Source organism: Strix aluco, chromosome 3 (assembly GCF_031877795.1).
Source record: "Strix aluco isolate bStrAlu1 chromosome 3, bStrAlu1.hap1, whole genome shotgun sequence".
NCBI classification, from domain to species: Eukaryota; Metazoa; Chordata; class Aves; order Strigiformes; family Strigidae; genus Strix; species Strix aluco.
In genome coordinates, this window is record NC_133933.1 from 55036063 (window position 1) to 55054410 (window position 18348).

At 36.5% G+C, this 18348-nt stretch overlaps 1 protein-coding gene across 12 annotated transcripts in view; it reads right to left on the reverse strand.

Annotated features, from left to right (window-relative positions):
- QKI (QKI, KH domain containing RNA binding) overlaps positions 1-18348 on the reverse strand; it is a 169478-nt gene that overhangs the window by 93357 nt on the left and 57773 nt on the right. For 11 of the 12 annotated variants that reach the window (XR_012622508.1, XR_012622509.1, XM_074818617.1 and 8 more), the window contains exon 3: positions 9261-9377. The exons of the other annotated variant lie outside the window; for it this stretch is intronic. Coding sequence is in view for 9 of the 11 variants with exons in the window: in XM_074818617.1 (XP_074674718.1) it covers positions 9261-9377 (117 nt within the window). In the remaining 2 variants the exon portion in view is untranslated. The remainder of the gene's footprint in view (positions 1-9260; positions 9378-18348) is intronic. 12 annotated transcript variants of the gene reach the window in all.

Genomic DNA, 18348 nt, shown 5'->3' on the forward strand with positions numbered 1-18348 from the left:
AATAAAAAGCAACGGTATGTATGAAATAAACCTAGCTAAAATATGCATTGCATCAGATACATATCAGTAACATTTTCTGAAAGATTAATATTGCTTTGCAATAATTCTTAAGGCCCTCAGGCACGTAAATTTTTCTGTTCTTCAACATAAAATCATTCTGCTCTTGAAAGTAAGAGCATTCCTCTATTAAGTGAAAAGACTTTTGCAATAAATTACTTCAAATACTTCTTATTTGTCAAACACTTCTTGTTTGTCAAATCTTATATAAAACTTAAGGAAAACATTCTCCTCTTGTAATATTCACATTCCCATACATAACCGAGCTAATTGTGCCTACACTGTATTCTTCACTACTGTCAATGTGAACTGAGCATTTTTTACTTAAAGAATATATGTATGCAAGTAAGATTTCAAAGATGATACTCCTGAGACTCTGGATCACAAAACCCCCATGAACAGGCTTAAAAGGAGTCAATCTTCAGTGAGGGGTAATTCAAGAAATAACATTTATTACCTTCAGCATCGTCTTTTGAATTTCCTGAAGTGTATTTTCTACTAGTCAGTCTTTAGCATTTAATTATGTAATTAAATCAGTAACTTGCTAAAAGGTTTTTTTTTTTTCTGTGATGACTTTTTCTTTTTTATACTATCAGCTGATAGTTTAAACCCTTATCTTTTCAGAGGGTCACTGCTCCCAGACTGAGGGTTGGAACTCAAGAGACTTCTGTTTTGTGGGTGAAAGGAAAAGAAGGTCATGGTTCAGCAATTCTTTAATAAAAAATAATACTACTAAAAAAATCCAGCTTTACAACTCCTCCTGCATTCAAAATAAGTGGTTACAAATGCAATAAAGGTTTTACAATTGGAATAGAAAAGCCTATTTTCTGAAGAACTCACTACTGAAAAAAATACTAACTTATAAGCAAGCAAAATTATTTTCGTTACCTCTTATGTTTTACAATGAACCTCTAGGATGGCAAAGAAGTATCAAGCACCAAGTATATTCTTAAACAGGCTTGGATTCTAAGATAGAGGATTTTTTTTCACCACACAGCTATATACAAGTTCTCATATAGCTTAATATGGTACATTCTTCACTGTGTATTAAAATTGCAGCTGTGATATGTCGCAATCACAGAACCATCTAGGTCGGAAAAGACCCTGAAGATCATCCAGTCCAACCATTAGCCTAACACTGACAGTTCTCAACTACACCATATCCCTCAGCGCTATGTCAACGCGACTCTTAAACACCTCCAGGGATGGGGACTCCACCACCTCCCTGGACAGCCCATTCCAACGCCTAACAACCCGTTCTGTAAAGAAATGCTTCCTAATACCCAGTCTAAACCTTCCCTGGCACAACTTGAGGCCATTACCTCTTGTCCTATCGCTTGTTACTTGGTTCAAGAGACTCATCCCCAGCTCTCTGCAACCTCCTTTCAGGTAGTTGTAGAGGGCGATGAGGTCTCCCCTCAGCCTCCTCTTCTCCAGACTAAACAACCCCAGTTCCCTCAGCTGCTCCTCATACGACATGTGCTCCAGACCCTTCACCAGCTTTGTTGCCCTTCTTTGGACACGCTCAAGTAATTCAATGTCCTTTTTGTAGTGAGGGGCCCAAAACTGAACACAGTAATCGAGGTGCGGCCTCACCAGGGCCGAGTACAGGGGTAAGATCACTTCCCTGTCCCTGCTGGCCACGCTATTTCTGATGCAAGCCAGGATGTTATTGGCCTTCTTGGCCACCTGGGCACACTGCTGGCTCATGTTCAGCCACCTGTCCATCAACACCCCCAGGTCCCTCTCTGACTGGCAGCTCTCCAGCCACCCCTCCCCAAGCCTGTAGCGCTGCTGGGGGTTGTTGTGGCCCAAGTACAGCCCCCGGCATTTGGCCTTATTGAAACTCATACAGTTGGCCTTAGCCCATCGCTCCAGACTGTCCAGGTCTCTCTGCAGAGCCTCCTTACCCTCGAGCAGATCAACACTCCCACCCAACTTGGTGTCGTTTGCAAACTTACTGAGGGTGCACTTGATCCCCTCGTCTAGATCATCAATAAAGATGTTAAACAGGAGTGGCCCCAAAACCGAGCCCTGGGGGACACCACTCGTGACCGGCCACCAGCCGGATTTAACTCCGTTCACCACAACTCTTTGGGCCCGGCCATCCAGCCAGATTTTTACCCAGCGAAGCGTGTGCCCATCCGAGCCGCGAGCAGCCAGTTTTGCCGGGAGAATGCTGTGGGAAACGGTGTCAAAGGCCTTACTGAAGTCAAGATAAACGATGTTGAATATGTAAGTTCAGTAGTACCTTTATATGAATACGATTTTTTCTTTAAAGAATAAAAGGCCAATTTACTACGGTTGTCAAAAATTAAGTATGAAGAAAGCCTCCCAAGTTTGATGAATCAGTTTGAGAAATCAAAGTTAATGCAGACATGCACACTTATGAGAAAGTGTGTTTAGAGGAAGTGCCACTGTAGAAGATGCTAGATGCTGAAGTTAATTGTTCCCAGGATAATATCTTAAATACTGCATTCTCAATGCCTTAAGTAATTTTCTATTACATTTTATAACCTGAATACAGTAGATTCAGGAACATGCTGTATAGGTGATATCTTAATCTTAGCTGAGCAGCCTGCTCATACAATGACTTCTAATGCACAGTCACAGAAGTTGATAGCAATTACAAGGGAATGTAACCATCAGTTTGGCAGTCTCTTACAGACTAGTTGACGCTTTTACATGTAACAGAAGTTCAGAAAGCATAATCCATGATATCCAACACGCTGAACTGCCACTCCATACTGCCTCAGTCAGCAAGTTTCTGTAAGTAGAAGTCATTTTAACTTAAAGTTACCTATTTAACTATATTAACAAATAGTACCCTTAATGATGGATGTTGACAAAAGTATTCTGATAGTTACAGTTCTAAATGTAAAAGTAAGCATCTGACCTCCAAAAACTCCACTGGCATTGTCAGAAAGGGATTTGTTTGTTTGGTTTTTTTTAACAGGAGGACAGTCATTCTAGTCACACATGATGTGTATGGACTTGCTTTTCACTTTTGCATGCTGATGCCCCCCAATCACTTAAAGAATATTTCTTTTTCTGTTATTCCTAATGGTACTGACAAATACTAAAAACCCACCTTTGCAACTAGCTACAGATTTTTTTAATTGCTATTCCAAACTGTGGCCATGATTTCTCAACACAGATGTATGAAACTGTCAAACAGCAGCAGCATGCTTATGTGTAGAGGCAGATTTTAGAGACAACAGGCCTGAGCCATGCAATTTATTCCTAGAAAACAAGAATAATGATGGCTGGTCAGCCTTTCATTCTGAAACACTAAACAACTTCACCGTTTGCTATCATAAGCTAAATATATTCCATTTCAACATATGTGTCAGAACCATAGCTTTATTATTTGTTCACACATAGTACTTTTCACAAAATGTAAAAGTTGAGCATCCCATAATTAGGGCAGCAATAACAAGGCTTGTTTAACAAGACACACTACAAAGTGTGTATTATTCAATGTCAGTAACTTCACTTTATAAGCTAAACTGAATGTTTGCTAAGACTTTCCACTGGCATTCAAAGCGTACCTCATGGTATTTCAGGGACTAAAACTATTAAAATATTACAAATATATAATACTTCAATTCCGTACAGCATGTAAGTGTAGAAAAATATCCTGATCACAAGACAGTTAATTTTTTCCACTCTAATCTTCCCTTCAAGCTTTGCGTAAGTACTAAGGATAACTTTTTAATTCCTTTTTAGCCTTACTATAAAAAACCCAAAACTGGAGAGTCCAAAGAAATTGAATTATCTACTTACTGTGACAGCTCTGCACCAGCCAAAGGTCAAGATGGTACTAACAGAGAGCTTGTCTTTTTGTGAAACCTTACGTAATTGCTGCTTGCAATGTGAACAGTGATGTAGGAACAAGCGAGCTGTAGGTCAGGAACCATAAATCAGTTCAAACTACCTAATACAGAGCAAAGTGCAACAGATTTGAAGCTGCTGCAGTCAAAGGCATTGAGTTCTTCAAATTTAGAATTGCATAGATGCCTGTCTTTCTCTTTGAAATAACCAATTGTAAGAAAAAATTCTGTGTATCACAATGAGATGCTTCCTCATGAAGTAACAATGAGCACTCTTCACGCACAGTTCTAGAGGAGATTCTTGACTAAAAGTAGGAAGAAATGTGCAAGAACAATGTAGTTGACCAAGACTGCCACAAGCCAGCAGCCTGATGCCGTAAAGCTGCATACCCCTCTAAGCGAGGCAATGGCAGTCAATGTGTTCAAAAGCACAAAACTGACTCCCTACAGGTGTGTCAATGTCCATTTTACAAAATTCATGTAAGACAAGGGAGATGACAAAAAACATTTTGCTTATCCATCATTGGACAGTCTTCCCCTATATTAAGCAGTATTCTTTGATAGGTGTGGAAATTTCTAGTTTTCCTCACTACCTAATGAGAGGTACATTCAGACCAAGCAAAAAAGATCTCAGTCTTAATACAGTTGCATATTTATTAGCTTTTGATGAATGCCTGCAACGCCTCTCCCCTCCCCAATAATCTCCTTCAAGTACCTCCAGACTCTAAATCACAACATTCTCCATAATTAAGATTTTGCTTTTAAATTTATCTAAAGCTGCCTAGAGAGATGTTCTGATGATCTGACAGCTGAGCCTCTGATACGAACGATTTGAGGATTTCCCTTGCTTTCTGGGGGAAATCTGTCAGCAAGTTTCAAGATTTGATGCTAGTTTAAGTGATCTGGCCATGTGATAGATTTCTAATATATTACTTCTGTTCATAGGCTTATACAGGAGAGTAAAATTTTCTATGGAGCAAATCTGGATAGTTTATTTTCCAGCATGTCAGTCTTCGTATTTTCTCTTTGATTCTGCAACCACTAGCAAGGTAGGAAGAGAAAAAAGTATATGACAGCTTACTCTAGGAGAAGGTATTTAGTACCATGTAGCTGTCACATTACAGATTGACATTGGCTTAGTAATTAATTCCTTTCCACATCAAATAAGGTTTCTTTTATAACTAGCACTGGGCAACCAGGGTTGGAGATATAAAATATACTTACAAAATATACATACAAATTAACCTGCATTTCTTACCACCTCCAAATTTCAAAGCAATTCAGTCATAAACTGGAACAATCTTGAATACTCACTTTTCTAAGTAATGTTGACCCTAGATCAAAGAAAAGGGTTTTAAAAAACAATTAGCATAGCCTAACCTTCCATGAGAGAATACTATTACTTCTGTATTTTACACTTTAAAGTGAATTAGCATTTTGAAGTAGAACCTGCAAAGAAGCCCCTTCAAAAAATAAAAGAAAAGCTGGTTATCATAAGGAGGCACTGACTCCAAGGAAGTTGGTCATGTTGCACTGCAAGACTAAGGAGTTCATCTGTAAGTATAATTCGTCAGGAAAAGAGGCAAGAGCCAATAGCAAGAAGTGTACTTCCCAAATTGACAGATGTCACTTGTGCTTTCTTTAGTCTGTTCGTGATCATCATGTCTTGAATACAGCTTCTAAATCTTTATTTTCAGAAGAAACACCTTATTGAGATACATCACAAACTGCATCATAATCAATGATTATGAAATTCTTCCTACTGCAGCAACAATGGTATAGCAACAAAATGCTCAGTCTGAAAAAGATGAACTACTGACTAATATCAATCACCTCAGGAGAGGAAAAGAGCTATAGAAAAGATTACAAATGGATGGCATGAAAATAGGTTTTATCAAGAAAATTATTTGGTACTCAACACTGGTTTACAACCAATATTATACTATTTGGTATTCAAATATATATTATTCAAATATATTACACAATTTAATATCGAACACTAGCTGCAGTATTATCTCATGAAATCATCAATGGCCAAGTACTCTGTGCTCCAAAAATATCAGACAACAGTCAACTCTGAAGATGTAATGGGCATTAAAGTGCTGACTGGATCAGTTTGTGGCTTTTAATGTATACAAAGGTCTAGCTAATCTGCCATACAGAGCTTGCCCTTGTGGAAGACAGCTTTCCTTTTCTTACTAAACTTCAAAAAATCAGGTGACTCATTCTCAGGTCTCAGCTCCTCTAAGCTTTTTCCCAAAGACATAAGTCCAGTAAGTCACACTGTCTATTCTCCTTTGACAGCTACAAAAACAAAAAAAAAAAAAAAAGGGGGGGGGGCGGGGGGTCAGGGCAGAAGAGTTGGGGAAATCAGTTCAAAAATACCACTTCCCCAGACAATTAACCTGCCCAAGCTATCTAGAGAGATGACACCCCACAGGAGAGGACAGGTTCTGAAGCACAGTGGTGGGAGGTCACGGGCATTAAACATACCAGCTGTCTGCACATGGTTGTGGCAATCTGTTCTAGGTGACCATGCTTCAGAAGGGGTGTTGGACAAGAGAACCTCCAGAGGTCCCTTCCAACCCCCACCATTCTGTGATTCTGTAACAGACATTTCAAAAACTCCAAGACCTACATGAATGTTGAATGGATAGGTCAGAACACATGGTGGTGACCAACACCACCGCAGAGAATGTGCTTATCCCAAGCTAGCAGCTGAGAGTGACGAAGGACATGGTACATGCACATGTACTACACTGGCTGGTGGTGTGTAAGTGCCTGCCCTGCTGATAGCATAGAAACAGAGTGTCTTTGGTAGCTGGACATATTTTCAGTGGGACCTAATACAAAAAGCATTCAAAGAATGAAGGCTGTACAGCTCTAACAAAACTGCACTGTCAGTCACATCCTGGAAGATGGCTACCATACCTGATACGGAATTCACTGGGCCATGTTGGTTTCTGTTCAGGCTAGTATGAACAAGGACAGGGAAGAGACTGAGTCGGGGAGATTATGATATGTGGGCCAAGGAACACACAGCAATTTCCAGAAATCTGAAGTAAAGTTTACTATTCTAAGTGCATTCAGTGAAAGGGTCTGCAAACGGAACATTTACAGGGAAATGGATCTCTTCAGAAGAAAAACTGAGGCCTCGGATGCAGTTTTTTGCTTTCTTTTTACACACACTACTCTTGCTGTTCACAAGTATAGCTATTGTTAACACAACTAACTGTGCTTTTCCACACGGCAAAACCAATCTGCAAAACTTAAGGATGTATCAGAGCATTATTGTTAATGACTATCTTAAATATACATACGTTCACTACTAACAGCAAGATGTTATTTCTGGACCATTAAGCTTGGGCCTCAATCTGTACTTATAAGCTTTCTGAAGAATAGATGCCTAAATGTTTTAGCTTATAATATCTATGAACATAAATGAACCAGAACTAACACTTCTATTCAGGAAAAAATTATATAACCTAACTCCTGATGAACTACCCTGGCCCAGAATTACCATTCTTAAAACAAAGAGGGAGCAGCAATAAACTTAAATTCTGCCCATAAATGAAGATAAGAATGTACTATTGATAAAAATGTCTTTTAAAAACCATGTTTAAATAGGAAAAAAGCTGAATGAACTTTTAAGTACTCACTTCTTTTTTTTAAGGTATAGGTACTTCTCTTCGGAATTGACAGCTTGAGAATTCATTCGTTGTAAACTAAATTTTAGTGTATTCCACATAATGAAGATTTACTTTGTTACACATGTAATGAGAAGTCCTAACGTCTAATTAATTTACCAGCCAAAAAGTGGTAGCTTAAGAGTAGATCGAAGTCTTCCCTTATAAAAACTAGGTAAAGCTTGCAAACTCTTAAAGGGAAGCAATATTTGCACTGAATTTCCTGCTCCTGGATATCTTTTCTTTTTTTAAACAGTAGTATAGGATATGTAAAAATTTGTCTACTATTAATAGTCATAAAGTTATGTAATTAAGATTGTTCACGTATTGGCAACCATACATTTTGCTTCAAAATATAGCATTCACACTCACACAACTTGGTATGCCGGGTGAAGCACATTTCCCAGTTACAGGAAATCTGTATTTCAAAATCCTGTACAAAAATATCAACTCTGCAAGTTCTATCTGCCCATTTACAGTTTAACACACCATAACAGTAGGACTCGTTTATATGGTAAATGTCCCCCCAGCCAAGAGGCAGAAGGAATTCAGTACAAACGATGTTGTTTTTTTAAAAAAATAAACCTTCATAAATCAAGCATTTAAGACACTATCACCCTTTTAATTCTACAGAACCTAGACAACAAAAAAATCTATAGGTTATAACAGATCTTTGCTCTAAAGGTGGCAATCTAAACATTCAAAATAGCTACAGGTAGAATAAGGAAAAGGGTGGTGACAGTATTACAGCAAATAATGAAAACAAAACATATCAAATGAAGTTTGGAAGAGAGACGACCAAGCTCTGGAAAGTCACATTTTTAACTGGCTAGATGCTAGCTTTCTATTTTACTTGTTATGTGCTACATATGTATCAATAGAATGTATTATGTGCCTGATCAGATAAGGAAAAGAGGGGTTCATTCTAAAGAAATAACCAAAATATACTTTAGTAATCAAGAGGAAAAGAGCGCACATTTCAGAACTGCAGTGGAGATGCTGGTGCAACTTCAGCAGTAATAACCAGAGGTAGAGGGAAACAGCTAGAAAATAAACCTGCAAAAATAAATTACTTCCAGGAGTTACCACCAGAGCAACTTGACATTCAGGATGGCTTTATTCTGAAAAGTGCAGTTTCCCTATTTATATGGGCAGAGTAAGTATATTACAGGACAGGGCTAGGAACAGCCCTAATTACATTGGAACTCCACCTGAACACAAAACAAATCCAGAAACCTAGTGCTTCTTGGTTCACTTGGACAGAATTCACTGCCAGAAACACATTAACATTTTTTCCAATCCACACTACTTGCACAAATCACTATTTTGGTATTACAGTAAAAGAAACTTACTAAGAACACCTTTAAGGTTAACAACTCTTCCTTAGAAAAAATACATTTAATTTTTTTACCTTTACCTTGTGAAACATGACACAATTATAAGTTAGTTATTACTGAAGAATACTTTATAACTGCTAGTTAGAATCCCAACTGCACCATAATGAAGCATGCACATTTAACTTCTTTCAAGTAGGTTGTGTTACTTACTAAGTCTGTAAAAAACAGAGGATAATGAAAAGCATGTAGTAAGAACAAAACAAGTAAGATTAAGAGAGACATAAGCTTACCCTCTGTTAGGAAACAAAACTATGCATCTGAAACTACACTACCCTTCAAGAGCTTACCTTCTTTTTGTCCCTCATAGAGCCCTTCCCTCGGACCATTATCTTGCATCCTGTTTCTGCCTCAAGCTGTTTAGCTGTTAGTCCTCTGGGCCCAAGGATTCTTCCAACAAAGTTAAACTGAGGGGGGGGAAAAAAAAAAAGATTATTTCTATAAAAGCAAGTAATCAAAACTAACTTAAAATTTAACAAGATGTAGTTCTATCTCTAAAATATCATCATTTATCCGTTTAGAGCATGACACTAAATACCTGAGGCTAAAGAATGAGTTAAGTACTATATTCATACATTCGGTACCTATGTGATCCCTACTACATTGGGGGATACAGGTTTCAGATGAAGATAGGTATTTAACATGCGGTAGTGTAGGACAGTGGTAGTCCTAATTTCCTCCTCTTTAAGATATATGAGCTCTTACAGAAACTATACGCCACCTTCCCTCACCACTAACAACCAGACATGCTCATTAATAGGCCAACAACGTGCATCACATCACAGAAACACACAGGTTCTGGTTGCACAACCAGACATGCACACAACTTCCATGTGGTGGGACCGACTGGGTGCCAGCTGTAGGTCCTCCCATAATGACACAGGGCCTTCAGGAAAGGCCCCTAGGCCAGCTATTCATTTGTTCTCTGCCTACAGCTAGGGAGCCTGCAGAAAACATTCTTTTTCACCCTTTCGTGCTGTTCTAGTGGGCTCAATCTGGGCAGTGTGCTGCTTGCTGGCCACCCACATCTACAGAAACTCTTCTTTATCTACCCATGCCACAGCATTTCCTTCAGAAAAAAAACCTGACGCTTGTTATATATTCAATTTAGGTTTCATGGGCAACATTTCTGGAAAACATTCTATTTACCATATATATACATATCTCATAGATGTGTGCATATACATCTATGTATGTGTATATACAGACACATGACAAGAGCACATCATTTTTGTAAGTTGTATCCTTCGTGCAATTGTGCATACAAATAGAACAAGTATTTATGTTTAACTGCTAACTTCAATAATAGCAGACAAACCTCCAGCCTACAATTAACACAGTAACACTGCCATTTAGCCATAGATAATGTTATTTCCTAGTTATATTCCAGCGTTTTTTTCCCTTTAATTATTTCTAATCACACATTCTGGAAATTATGACATAAATAAAGCACTAAGTGAAGGCAGCAGTACTCTGACAACTTTGTGCAAAGATGAAGCACCAGGCTCAAAGGATACATGAACCTAGAGATTTCAGGCTGAAGACTAAATTCAAAGAAGTTAAGAGAACAGGAACTCTGCAGTAAGAAAGGAAGTCTGGATGTTTTAGATCCTGGTAAACAAAGCTATTCAATGGAATTATGAATAAGTTGTTGGCTTTCATTTCCTTAGCTAATTAGAATTGGTTTTGAGTACTACAACTCAACATATTTGAAATTCTTATAAAATTGCAAAGGCCAGCAATGATTTAGGAGCAAGGAGAAATTATGAACACAAGCAAATTAAAGTTCTTCAACAAAAATAATTGTGTTTCACAACAGCTAAACTGTTCATAGGGAAGATACACTCCCAAAATTATTTCGTATTCCAAGCTCAAAAAACAAAGACATATTATGAAGTCTGAAACAACTGTCAGGGGAAATAAATAAAGATTAAATGCACTTGTGAATGCAGACACAAACTGTGAATCATAGGAAATTAAGGAAGATTCACTAAGACTGGATAAAGCAATGAACCAGCTACAAGTGATAAAGTTCAGCCTTGAAATATTATCAAAATCCTGCATTTGTTATGCATTTCATGCTCAATACCAAAATCATACCACTATCTTACATAAACAGCATCTTACTTGCCTTTTTCCACAACCACACTTCCTGCACACTAGATCTTGAGGTGTCTATCCTATTTCACTGGTAAAACTAAAATATTGCAAACCTGACTTTAAACCACTCTTCTAACCAACACACAAGGTAACTATCATTACATTCTCTATCTCCCAAGAGAAACAGCAGCCTCTAATATTTTATTAACTTGGATCATGATTAAAAGTATAATCAAACTCTACGATAAGATGATTTGGATAAAAAATTTAAATAGAACAATTTATGATACAAAAAAAAGCGCACGAGTTTGTATTACTCTCAAGCTTGCAACTTTATTCATATTGTCTAAATGCTACTTAGAATTGCAGCTTCTAGTTGAGAAATTGCTAACTTAAACTGCAACTGTTCTGTTAAATGTTTCTTTTGTTCTTTTCCATCTACTCCCAGAATATTCTCCTTATAAAGAGCCTTCATAAATTCTTCCAAGATAACTCAACCCCCCTGTCTTTTCTTTCAAAACTGTATGCATTAGCACCTTGAACCTTTTTGGATCAGTCTCCTAAAATTCTGATCATTCCTGTTACCTCTCTTGGCCCCTCCTATTTGCTAGTTTCTTAAAGCAGGATGCCTGGACAAGGCAATACTTTCACTGAGACCTCAATAAGGTTAAATTACTCAGAACATTTATAACTTACAAACTGCATTCCTATTAACATATCCCAGCTTCTTTCCTGCCTCAAAAAATTCAGTTCTTATGGTTGGTTCAACATTCGCTGACCCCAGATACTCTGCTCCATTACCTCTGCCTTGCCAGTACTTCCCAGTTTTGTATTCATATGCAACTTTTACGCCCCCCTACAACAATATATTGCTCTACATTTGTGTAATGAATTCCACATTGTTGACTTCAGGCACACTAATTTCAAGACAGTTTTGAATTTTAACAGTCTTTAAAAGCATTTGGTATGACTTAATTGTTTTCTAAGCGTACTTTCTATCCCAATCAAGTTATTCTTGAATGTGTTAGAGATCCAGGCTGAAAGAGAACTCTGCAAGACCCCACCTGAGGTGCAATCTAATTGAGTCATCAGTAATCAAGTATCATAGTTTAAACTACTTACTGCTTTAACAAATGTTTCCCAAGCTTTTGTACTGATGGATCACCATGAGTATTCAGTTCCTCAGACTACCGTAGGAAAAAAACAATTCTGACTGTCTTGTGAAGGGATTAGGTAGAGTAGTGAGGAGCAGACCACAGCTCAGGAACATAGCACAGACTAAGCCTTCTAGTTGGACAGTCTCAAAAATTTAATCAGAATCCAACTATAAGCAGCTACTGCTTCTCTTACCTGCCAGGCCAGCTAGATTACCAACCAAAATTATCGGAACCAGACACATATGACAAATTCAAAAGACCATTTTTATGACATTTAACTCAAGATTTCTCATGCTCTCTGTCCTATACTCTCACACAATCACACTCTTCATCGCCTTGTACTTCCTTACAAGTAACACATCTATATTCAGGAATACTGCTTGTTCTAACATTTGTACAGAGCCAAAGCTAGGAATATTACCCTGTAATTTCTAGCAGCTTTTCTGACTCTGCACTTGTCTAATCCTCTAAGATCCACCTCACCCCCAGTGAATTGTTAGAAAAAACCAGCAGTGGTTCACAAATCAGTCTGACCAATTTGAGACTGCGTTACTTTGAAGGTATCCAACCTCACACATGCTGGAATCAGAGAGTATGTTAAAAATTAAGTAGAAGTGACCCATGCCAAGATTAACTGCTCCTACATCAACTATGCAGAAAAATGAATCAAATACTTCATTTTCCTTCATCAAGTTAGTCTCTCCTTCCCCCAAAATTAATGTATCTCTATACTCAATATATTTTCATATGCCTAACATTTTCACTTACGGCATTTCACAATTATTTTCCTGTTTTTTTAGAAGAGCTGAACTAGATTTTAATTTTGCGTTCTCAAATCTTCCTATACAAACTCAGATTTAGAACTCAAGAAACAACCGTCAGATTAATGTGTCTGACATACATAAACACAAAAGCATCCTACCCACCACCTAGAATCCTTCACATTTACACAGGTATACAACACTAACAAAATTCATAAAAAGCCAAGAATCAGAGCATCTAGTGAAGCTCAGGTGCTGAAGTTTTAGTGTTTTGTTTGTTTTTGTTTTTGTTTTTTTTTTTTTTTTTAATGAAGTTCCAACCAGTTACACCATGTTGTTCTCCCCCTCTGCCTGTTTCTCCGTCTCACTCCCATTCCCTTAGTTTGCTAACCTTACAAGCTTGAAGTTTCCAGCATGTGCAAAACACACACCAGCAAGGTCCTGTAGTGAGACCATTGTTGCCTTTCTCTGAGAAGATGCCCAAAATACACACTTAAGAAGAGACAGACCGCATATGTTGTGAGACTCTGCACATAAGAATCTTTGCTACTGAAGGTGTTTAAGCAGAAACAAATTTATTAGGAAAAAAGTTGCTCTAAACACTAATGTTTGCACCTACTCTGGGATATTAATGATTACTCTGAAGCAACTGACACTCCCAAGAGCTGACAAAATTTCTATATGGTGTCCTACCTAATAAATCCACAGCATCAGAAATTCCCTGATAAAAACAGCTTGTATTCCCTATGCATAGAACAATTATTTCTCAAGCAGACCAGATGCTTTTAGTCCTTCTATGCCTCACCAGCCCCTATACCCACAACAAAAGCAGTAAATGAAAATAAGAATGAACTATGCTAAAGACTCGAAGCTGCTGATTAACAAGAGGTTGCAAAGAAGCGCGTTTGATTTTTACTGTATATGGGAAATACAGTGTTTAAGAAATTTTCCATGCAAATTAAAATCCAAGGAACTTGAGGGAGTCCAGTAGTACTATTACTGTGCCTTTTGTATTTGGTGTTCTCCTTTGAAACCTGAAAGTAAGATATGGCAAGATCTAACTTAGCTGATGAAAAAAAATTCTTTCCTTCATTACTGGAGAAGAATTTGAAAAAATCTGATTTGATTAAAATATCCAAATCTGCAAGAAAGATCATTAGCACATGCATTTGGTTAAACAATTATTTTGCTCCATTAAAAACTAATTTATTCTACCAACTTATTAGCAAATGTGCCAATGATTTATTATACACTGAATTTGCAGAGCTAGTTACTTATCACTGGAAAAAAGCCTAAACAAACTATTCTTAAAGTCTAGTTCAACTGAAGGAAATCAAGAAAAGTCTTGAAAGCTTTTATGTTCCTCAGATATGATGCATATTTGAGTACAAACATTTTATACACAGCCTAAATATTACTGTAAGGGAACATCTCAGAAAAAAATGTAGTAGTTCCTCGTTATACCAAAACCAAATGATACTCTATGTTTCATGTTGACTTCAACTAAAAAAAAAAAAAAAACTTTAAAACACAGTAATAAACATTTAAATTCAGCAAAAATTCTAAACACACAAAAACCAGCTCTTCCTTTACCAAAGATCCAAAACACTTGCTTTGCAGTATGCCTACGTTTCTACTACTCTGGCATTTGGTCTCACCTTCTGATCTCCAATTTAGAAAAATCACATAAATCCTGTGAATTCCTTAAAAAACCCACTGTAATTACTACAACTGAGTACTTATAACCATAAATGCCCACTCTTGATGACATTAACTCTTAACTGCCTGTAGAAATCAGCTTCAGTATAGTTATGCCACACACAAAAAATGTTCTCCATTTTGAGATCACCTTTACATACCATGAATTCCTTTTTTTTTTTAACCTATCGACACAAAAACTTCAGATGACTTCTACATCAGTTTGAAAAGGCTTAGCCTTTCCCTTATCCATAGTTTTTTCCAATTACTGTATTTTATTTTACAGTTAAGTGTTAGACATAACTCTGCTGGCTGTAAGTAGATTTTCATGAAGAGAGAAAACTACCTTTTATTCACCCTTCCAATACCCAAATCATCTTTCAGTTTGTATACTAATACATTAAACGAAAGCACCCCCAACATGTGGTTCAAAATGTCCTGGCATTTTAGTTTGCTTTTTAAAGACATGGAGAGCAGCATTTCCTGCTCACTTCACTTTCATATGCTTCTCCCCAAATAAAAAGCAGCTGAAAACCAAGACTCTGCACAGTTCAGTGGTTAAAATACATCAAGGTTAAGAAGCAACTGAAAACTGGATGCTGTAATAGAGAACATCTGGCAATTTTATCTTAAGCAGCAATGCTGACAGTCAGTTTAGTCGTTTTGGAGGGAACCACCTATGTCTCAGGATCATAATAGTCCTATTCCAAGACCATTTGGGAGATAATCTGACAGAGTTACAGGCTAAAGTGCTAACTGTAGAAAAGAAGTAGTGGAGAGACACAAAGGAACTGCAGCAAGAAGAGAAAGGCATTCGAAAGAGAGTGATGAATGAGTATGACACTCTGTTGTTTGTTAAATGTGAGTACTTTTGGTGAGCAAGATTAACACTACTTCTAAGTATTAATAAATTTCTTAAAGTTACCATTACATTTATTTATTTTCATGTATGCTTTTGATGAAGAAAAGCAGTTAATGCATTTAATTGAAACATATTTATATGCAAACTTAAATTGGAAATACTACTGTAGAAAATAAAAAAATAGCACTATGCTGACAAAACATGTCATAAATACTCAGAGCACAAGGCTCTGAACCCAACAAAAGCTTTCACTGACCCACAAAAATTAGCAGTTTTGTTGTGGGGTTTTTTGTTTTATTTTTAAAGGAACATTGTTTTATGATATGGGTAATACACTTATTTTTCCATAAAATATTTCTGCATTTATTAGAAATAGCTTGAATTGCTTTATGCTGAGTTGTAGATAATCATAAAAAACACCAGATATACAGCCGACTTTTTAGAAAAAATGATTTTTTGAAAGCCTGTAACTTGAAACAAGAATAAAACCATCTGAGGTATTGGAAAACAAAATATAGCATATTAAACCTTAAGAAGGTAAGATCCTATAATTTCAGTTAGGTAGTTTAGTGTTTAATAAAGAAAAAACTTGTAGCAAAACATTATAGATAGGTAGCTTTGAGATTACTTTTTCAGAAGCTTAATCTGAAACATTTTATAGGAGAATAGAAATAACTTAATGGGCAATTTACCCTCCCTTACACTGAATATGCTTTCTAGCTGTAACATTTTCTAGTATTTATTCAATTAGTGTATCATGACCAAATACCCATTTTCACAATAACTTGGTCACAAAGTTGGCTTTGTTTTGGGGTTTGGTTTTTTTTGTTTTTTTGTTTGGTTCGGGTTTTTTGTTTGTTTTTTCGGGGTTTTGTTTTGGGGTTTTTTTGGTTGTTTTTTTTTTTTTTTTTTTTTTTTTTTAACAAGAGCAGCTGTAGTGATCTATATTCATGTATGAATATATACAAACGCACACATAGACATACTTTTAAGAAAACATCTCCACCTTTTTTCTTTACTCAAAATGACCACGAATAAATTTGCCACCAAGAGTAAGATAACAGCAGGAATTGATTAAAGACACAGCCTTTCAGTTCACATTTACAGCCCTCCCCCTCCATTTTTTCAGCCAAAATATTTTCTTGAAATACTTCAAACTATTGCCACTATCTCATCCAGTGCAAAGATGATACCACTAGATTTTTGATAGGTGGCAATTAAGGAAATCGCAAGTCTCTTTTTCTATGAACAGAAAACCTCAGATATATTTCATGCCTTATTAAGAATTTCCAGTGATTCAACACCACACTCACAACAGAAAACAGCTACACAGCTTTTGTTGAAGAAAAGCAGTAATAACAACTACTACCAAATAAAAACAAGTACATCTCATACAGATTACTTAGTGACCACACCACAGATTAACTGAAGACAAAGAATGTTTACATATACAACCACTTGTACACATTGAAGAAATCAAGTATGAAAAGAACAATATTTCAGGAATAAAACAATTTTGAAATTGCAAAATCTTTCATTAACTGCATTAGCATGTATTTTGAGGATTAAATATTCTCCCGTGGAATTTGGCAAGTATTTTGCCTAGTTAAGAAAAACAGACTATCTGATGAGATTTTACAGGGAGAGGAGGCTCGCAAAGCAGATGGTATTATCATTGTCAATACAGTGAACACAGACAATAGTAACCTCATACAGAAGTTGATTCTCATAGACAAACTAACTTTAGATAGTTAAGACTGTTAGTGACAACAGTGAAGTTGTTTCCTGAAGTCTCTTCCAAGACCACCTACTGGTAATAAAAGAGAGGCTGCAGACAACAATGCAGGAGAAACATTCCCTCCATCCCTTAATACAGTCTCTTTTCTAAGCAAAGTAACCAAGTAGATGCCAAAGTACATATGTAGCAAATACCAGCATGACATGTATAATCTACTTATATCAGATATATTCACTTACATTCACTGGGTATATCTGACATACACCATTCTAATGCTATCATCAAAGCTAAATGAGAACCATTGAAGCATTTAAGCGATGAAGTAGTAAATTAGAAATGCTGCGTGTAAGAAACTCACACATATAAATTATCACGAAATAATCTCTTCATCACTTAAACACAAAACCAAAACCATTAAGGTATCGAAGAACAAAATACAGAGTATCAACCCTCAGAAAGTTAGAATCTGTCATATTTGCAATTAGGTGCTTTTGTGCTGGATTAAACAAAACCAGAACCCATAGCACACCACCTGAAATATTCTCAAGATTACTTCAAGTGTGAGAAATTTAATCCCAATATTTAATAAAAGGGTTATTAGAGCTAAAAATACTTAAAGTAGTTCAAATTCTCTAAAATTTGAGTAATCACAAAGTGCAAAATCTTTATCACTGGTGAAAAAATGAGATAATGAAAATTATTTTCTTATTTAGTAAGTGGCCAAACATAATTTTCAGTGCATATGTAATTCACTAAGACTGGTTCCATCTTTATTTAGTTCATTGTATACTTTTTTAACACAAATTACGGGGATGTTTTTTTGGTTCCTAATTCAGTTACCATAACCTCTTTTCAACATCAAAGCCATAGAGTAACTCATCTTGTTATGGACAAGAACTGACAATTATTCTGGAGTAAGACAAGCTTGGTCTAGTTCAAAAACTTCTGTAAGTAAAATATTTATTAACGCAAAGCTAAAGGATATGAACATAATTGTAATATAATACTAAAACATAGTATTTTGGGAGCAGAACAAAGTTAACATTCAGTGGTTTGAAGTCT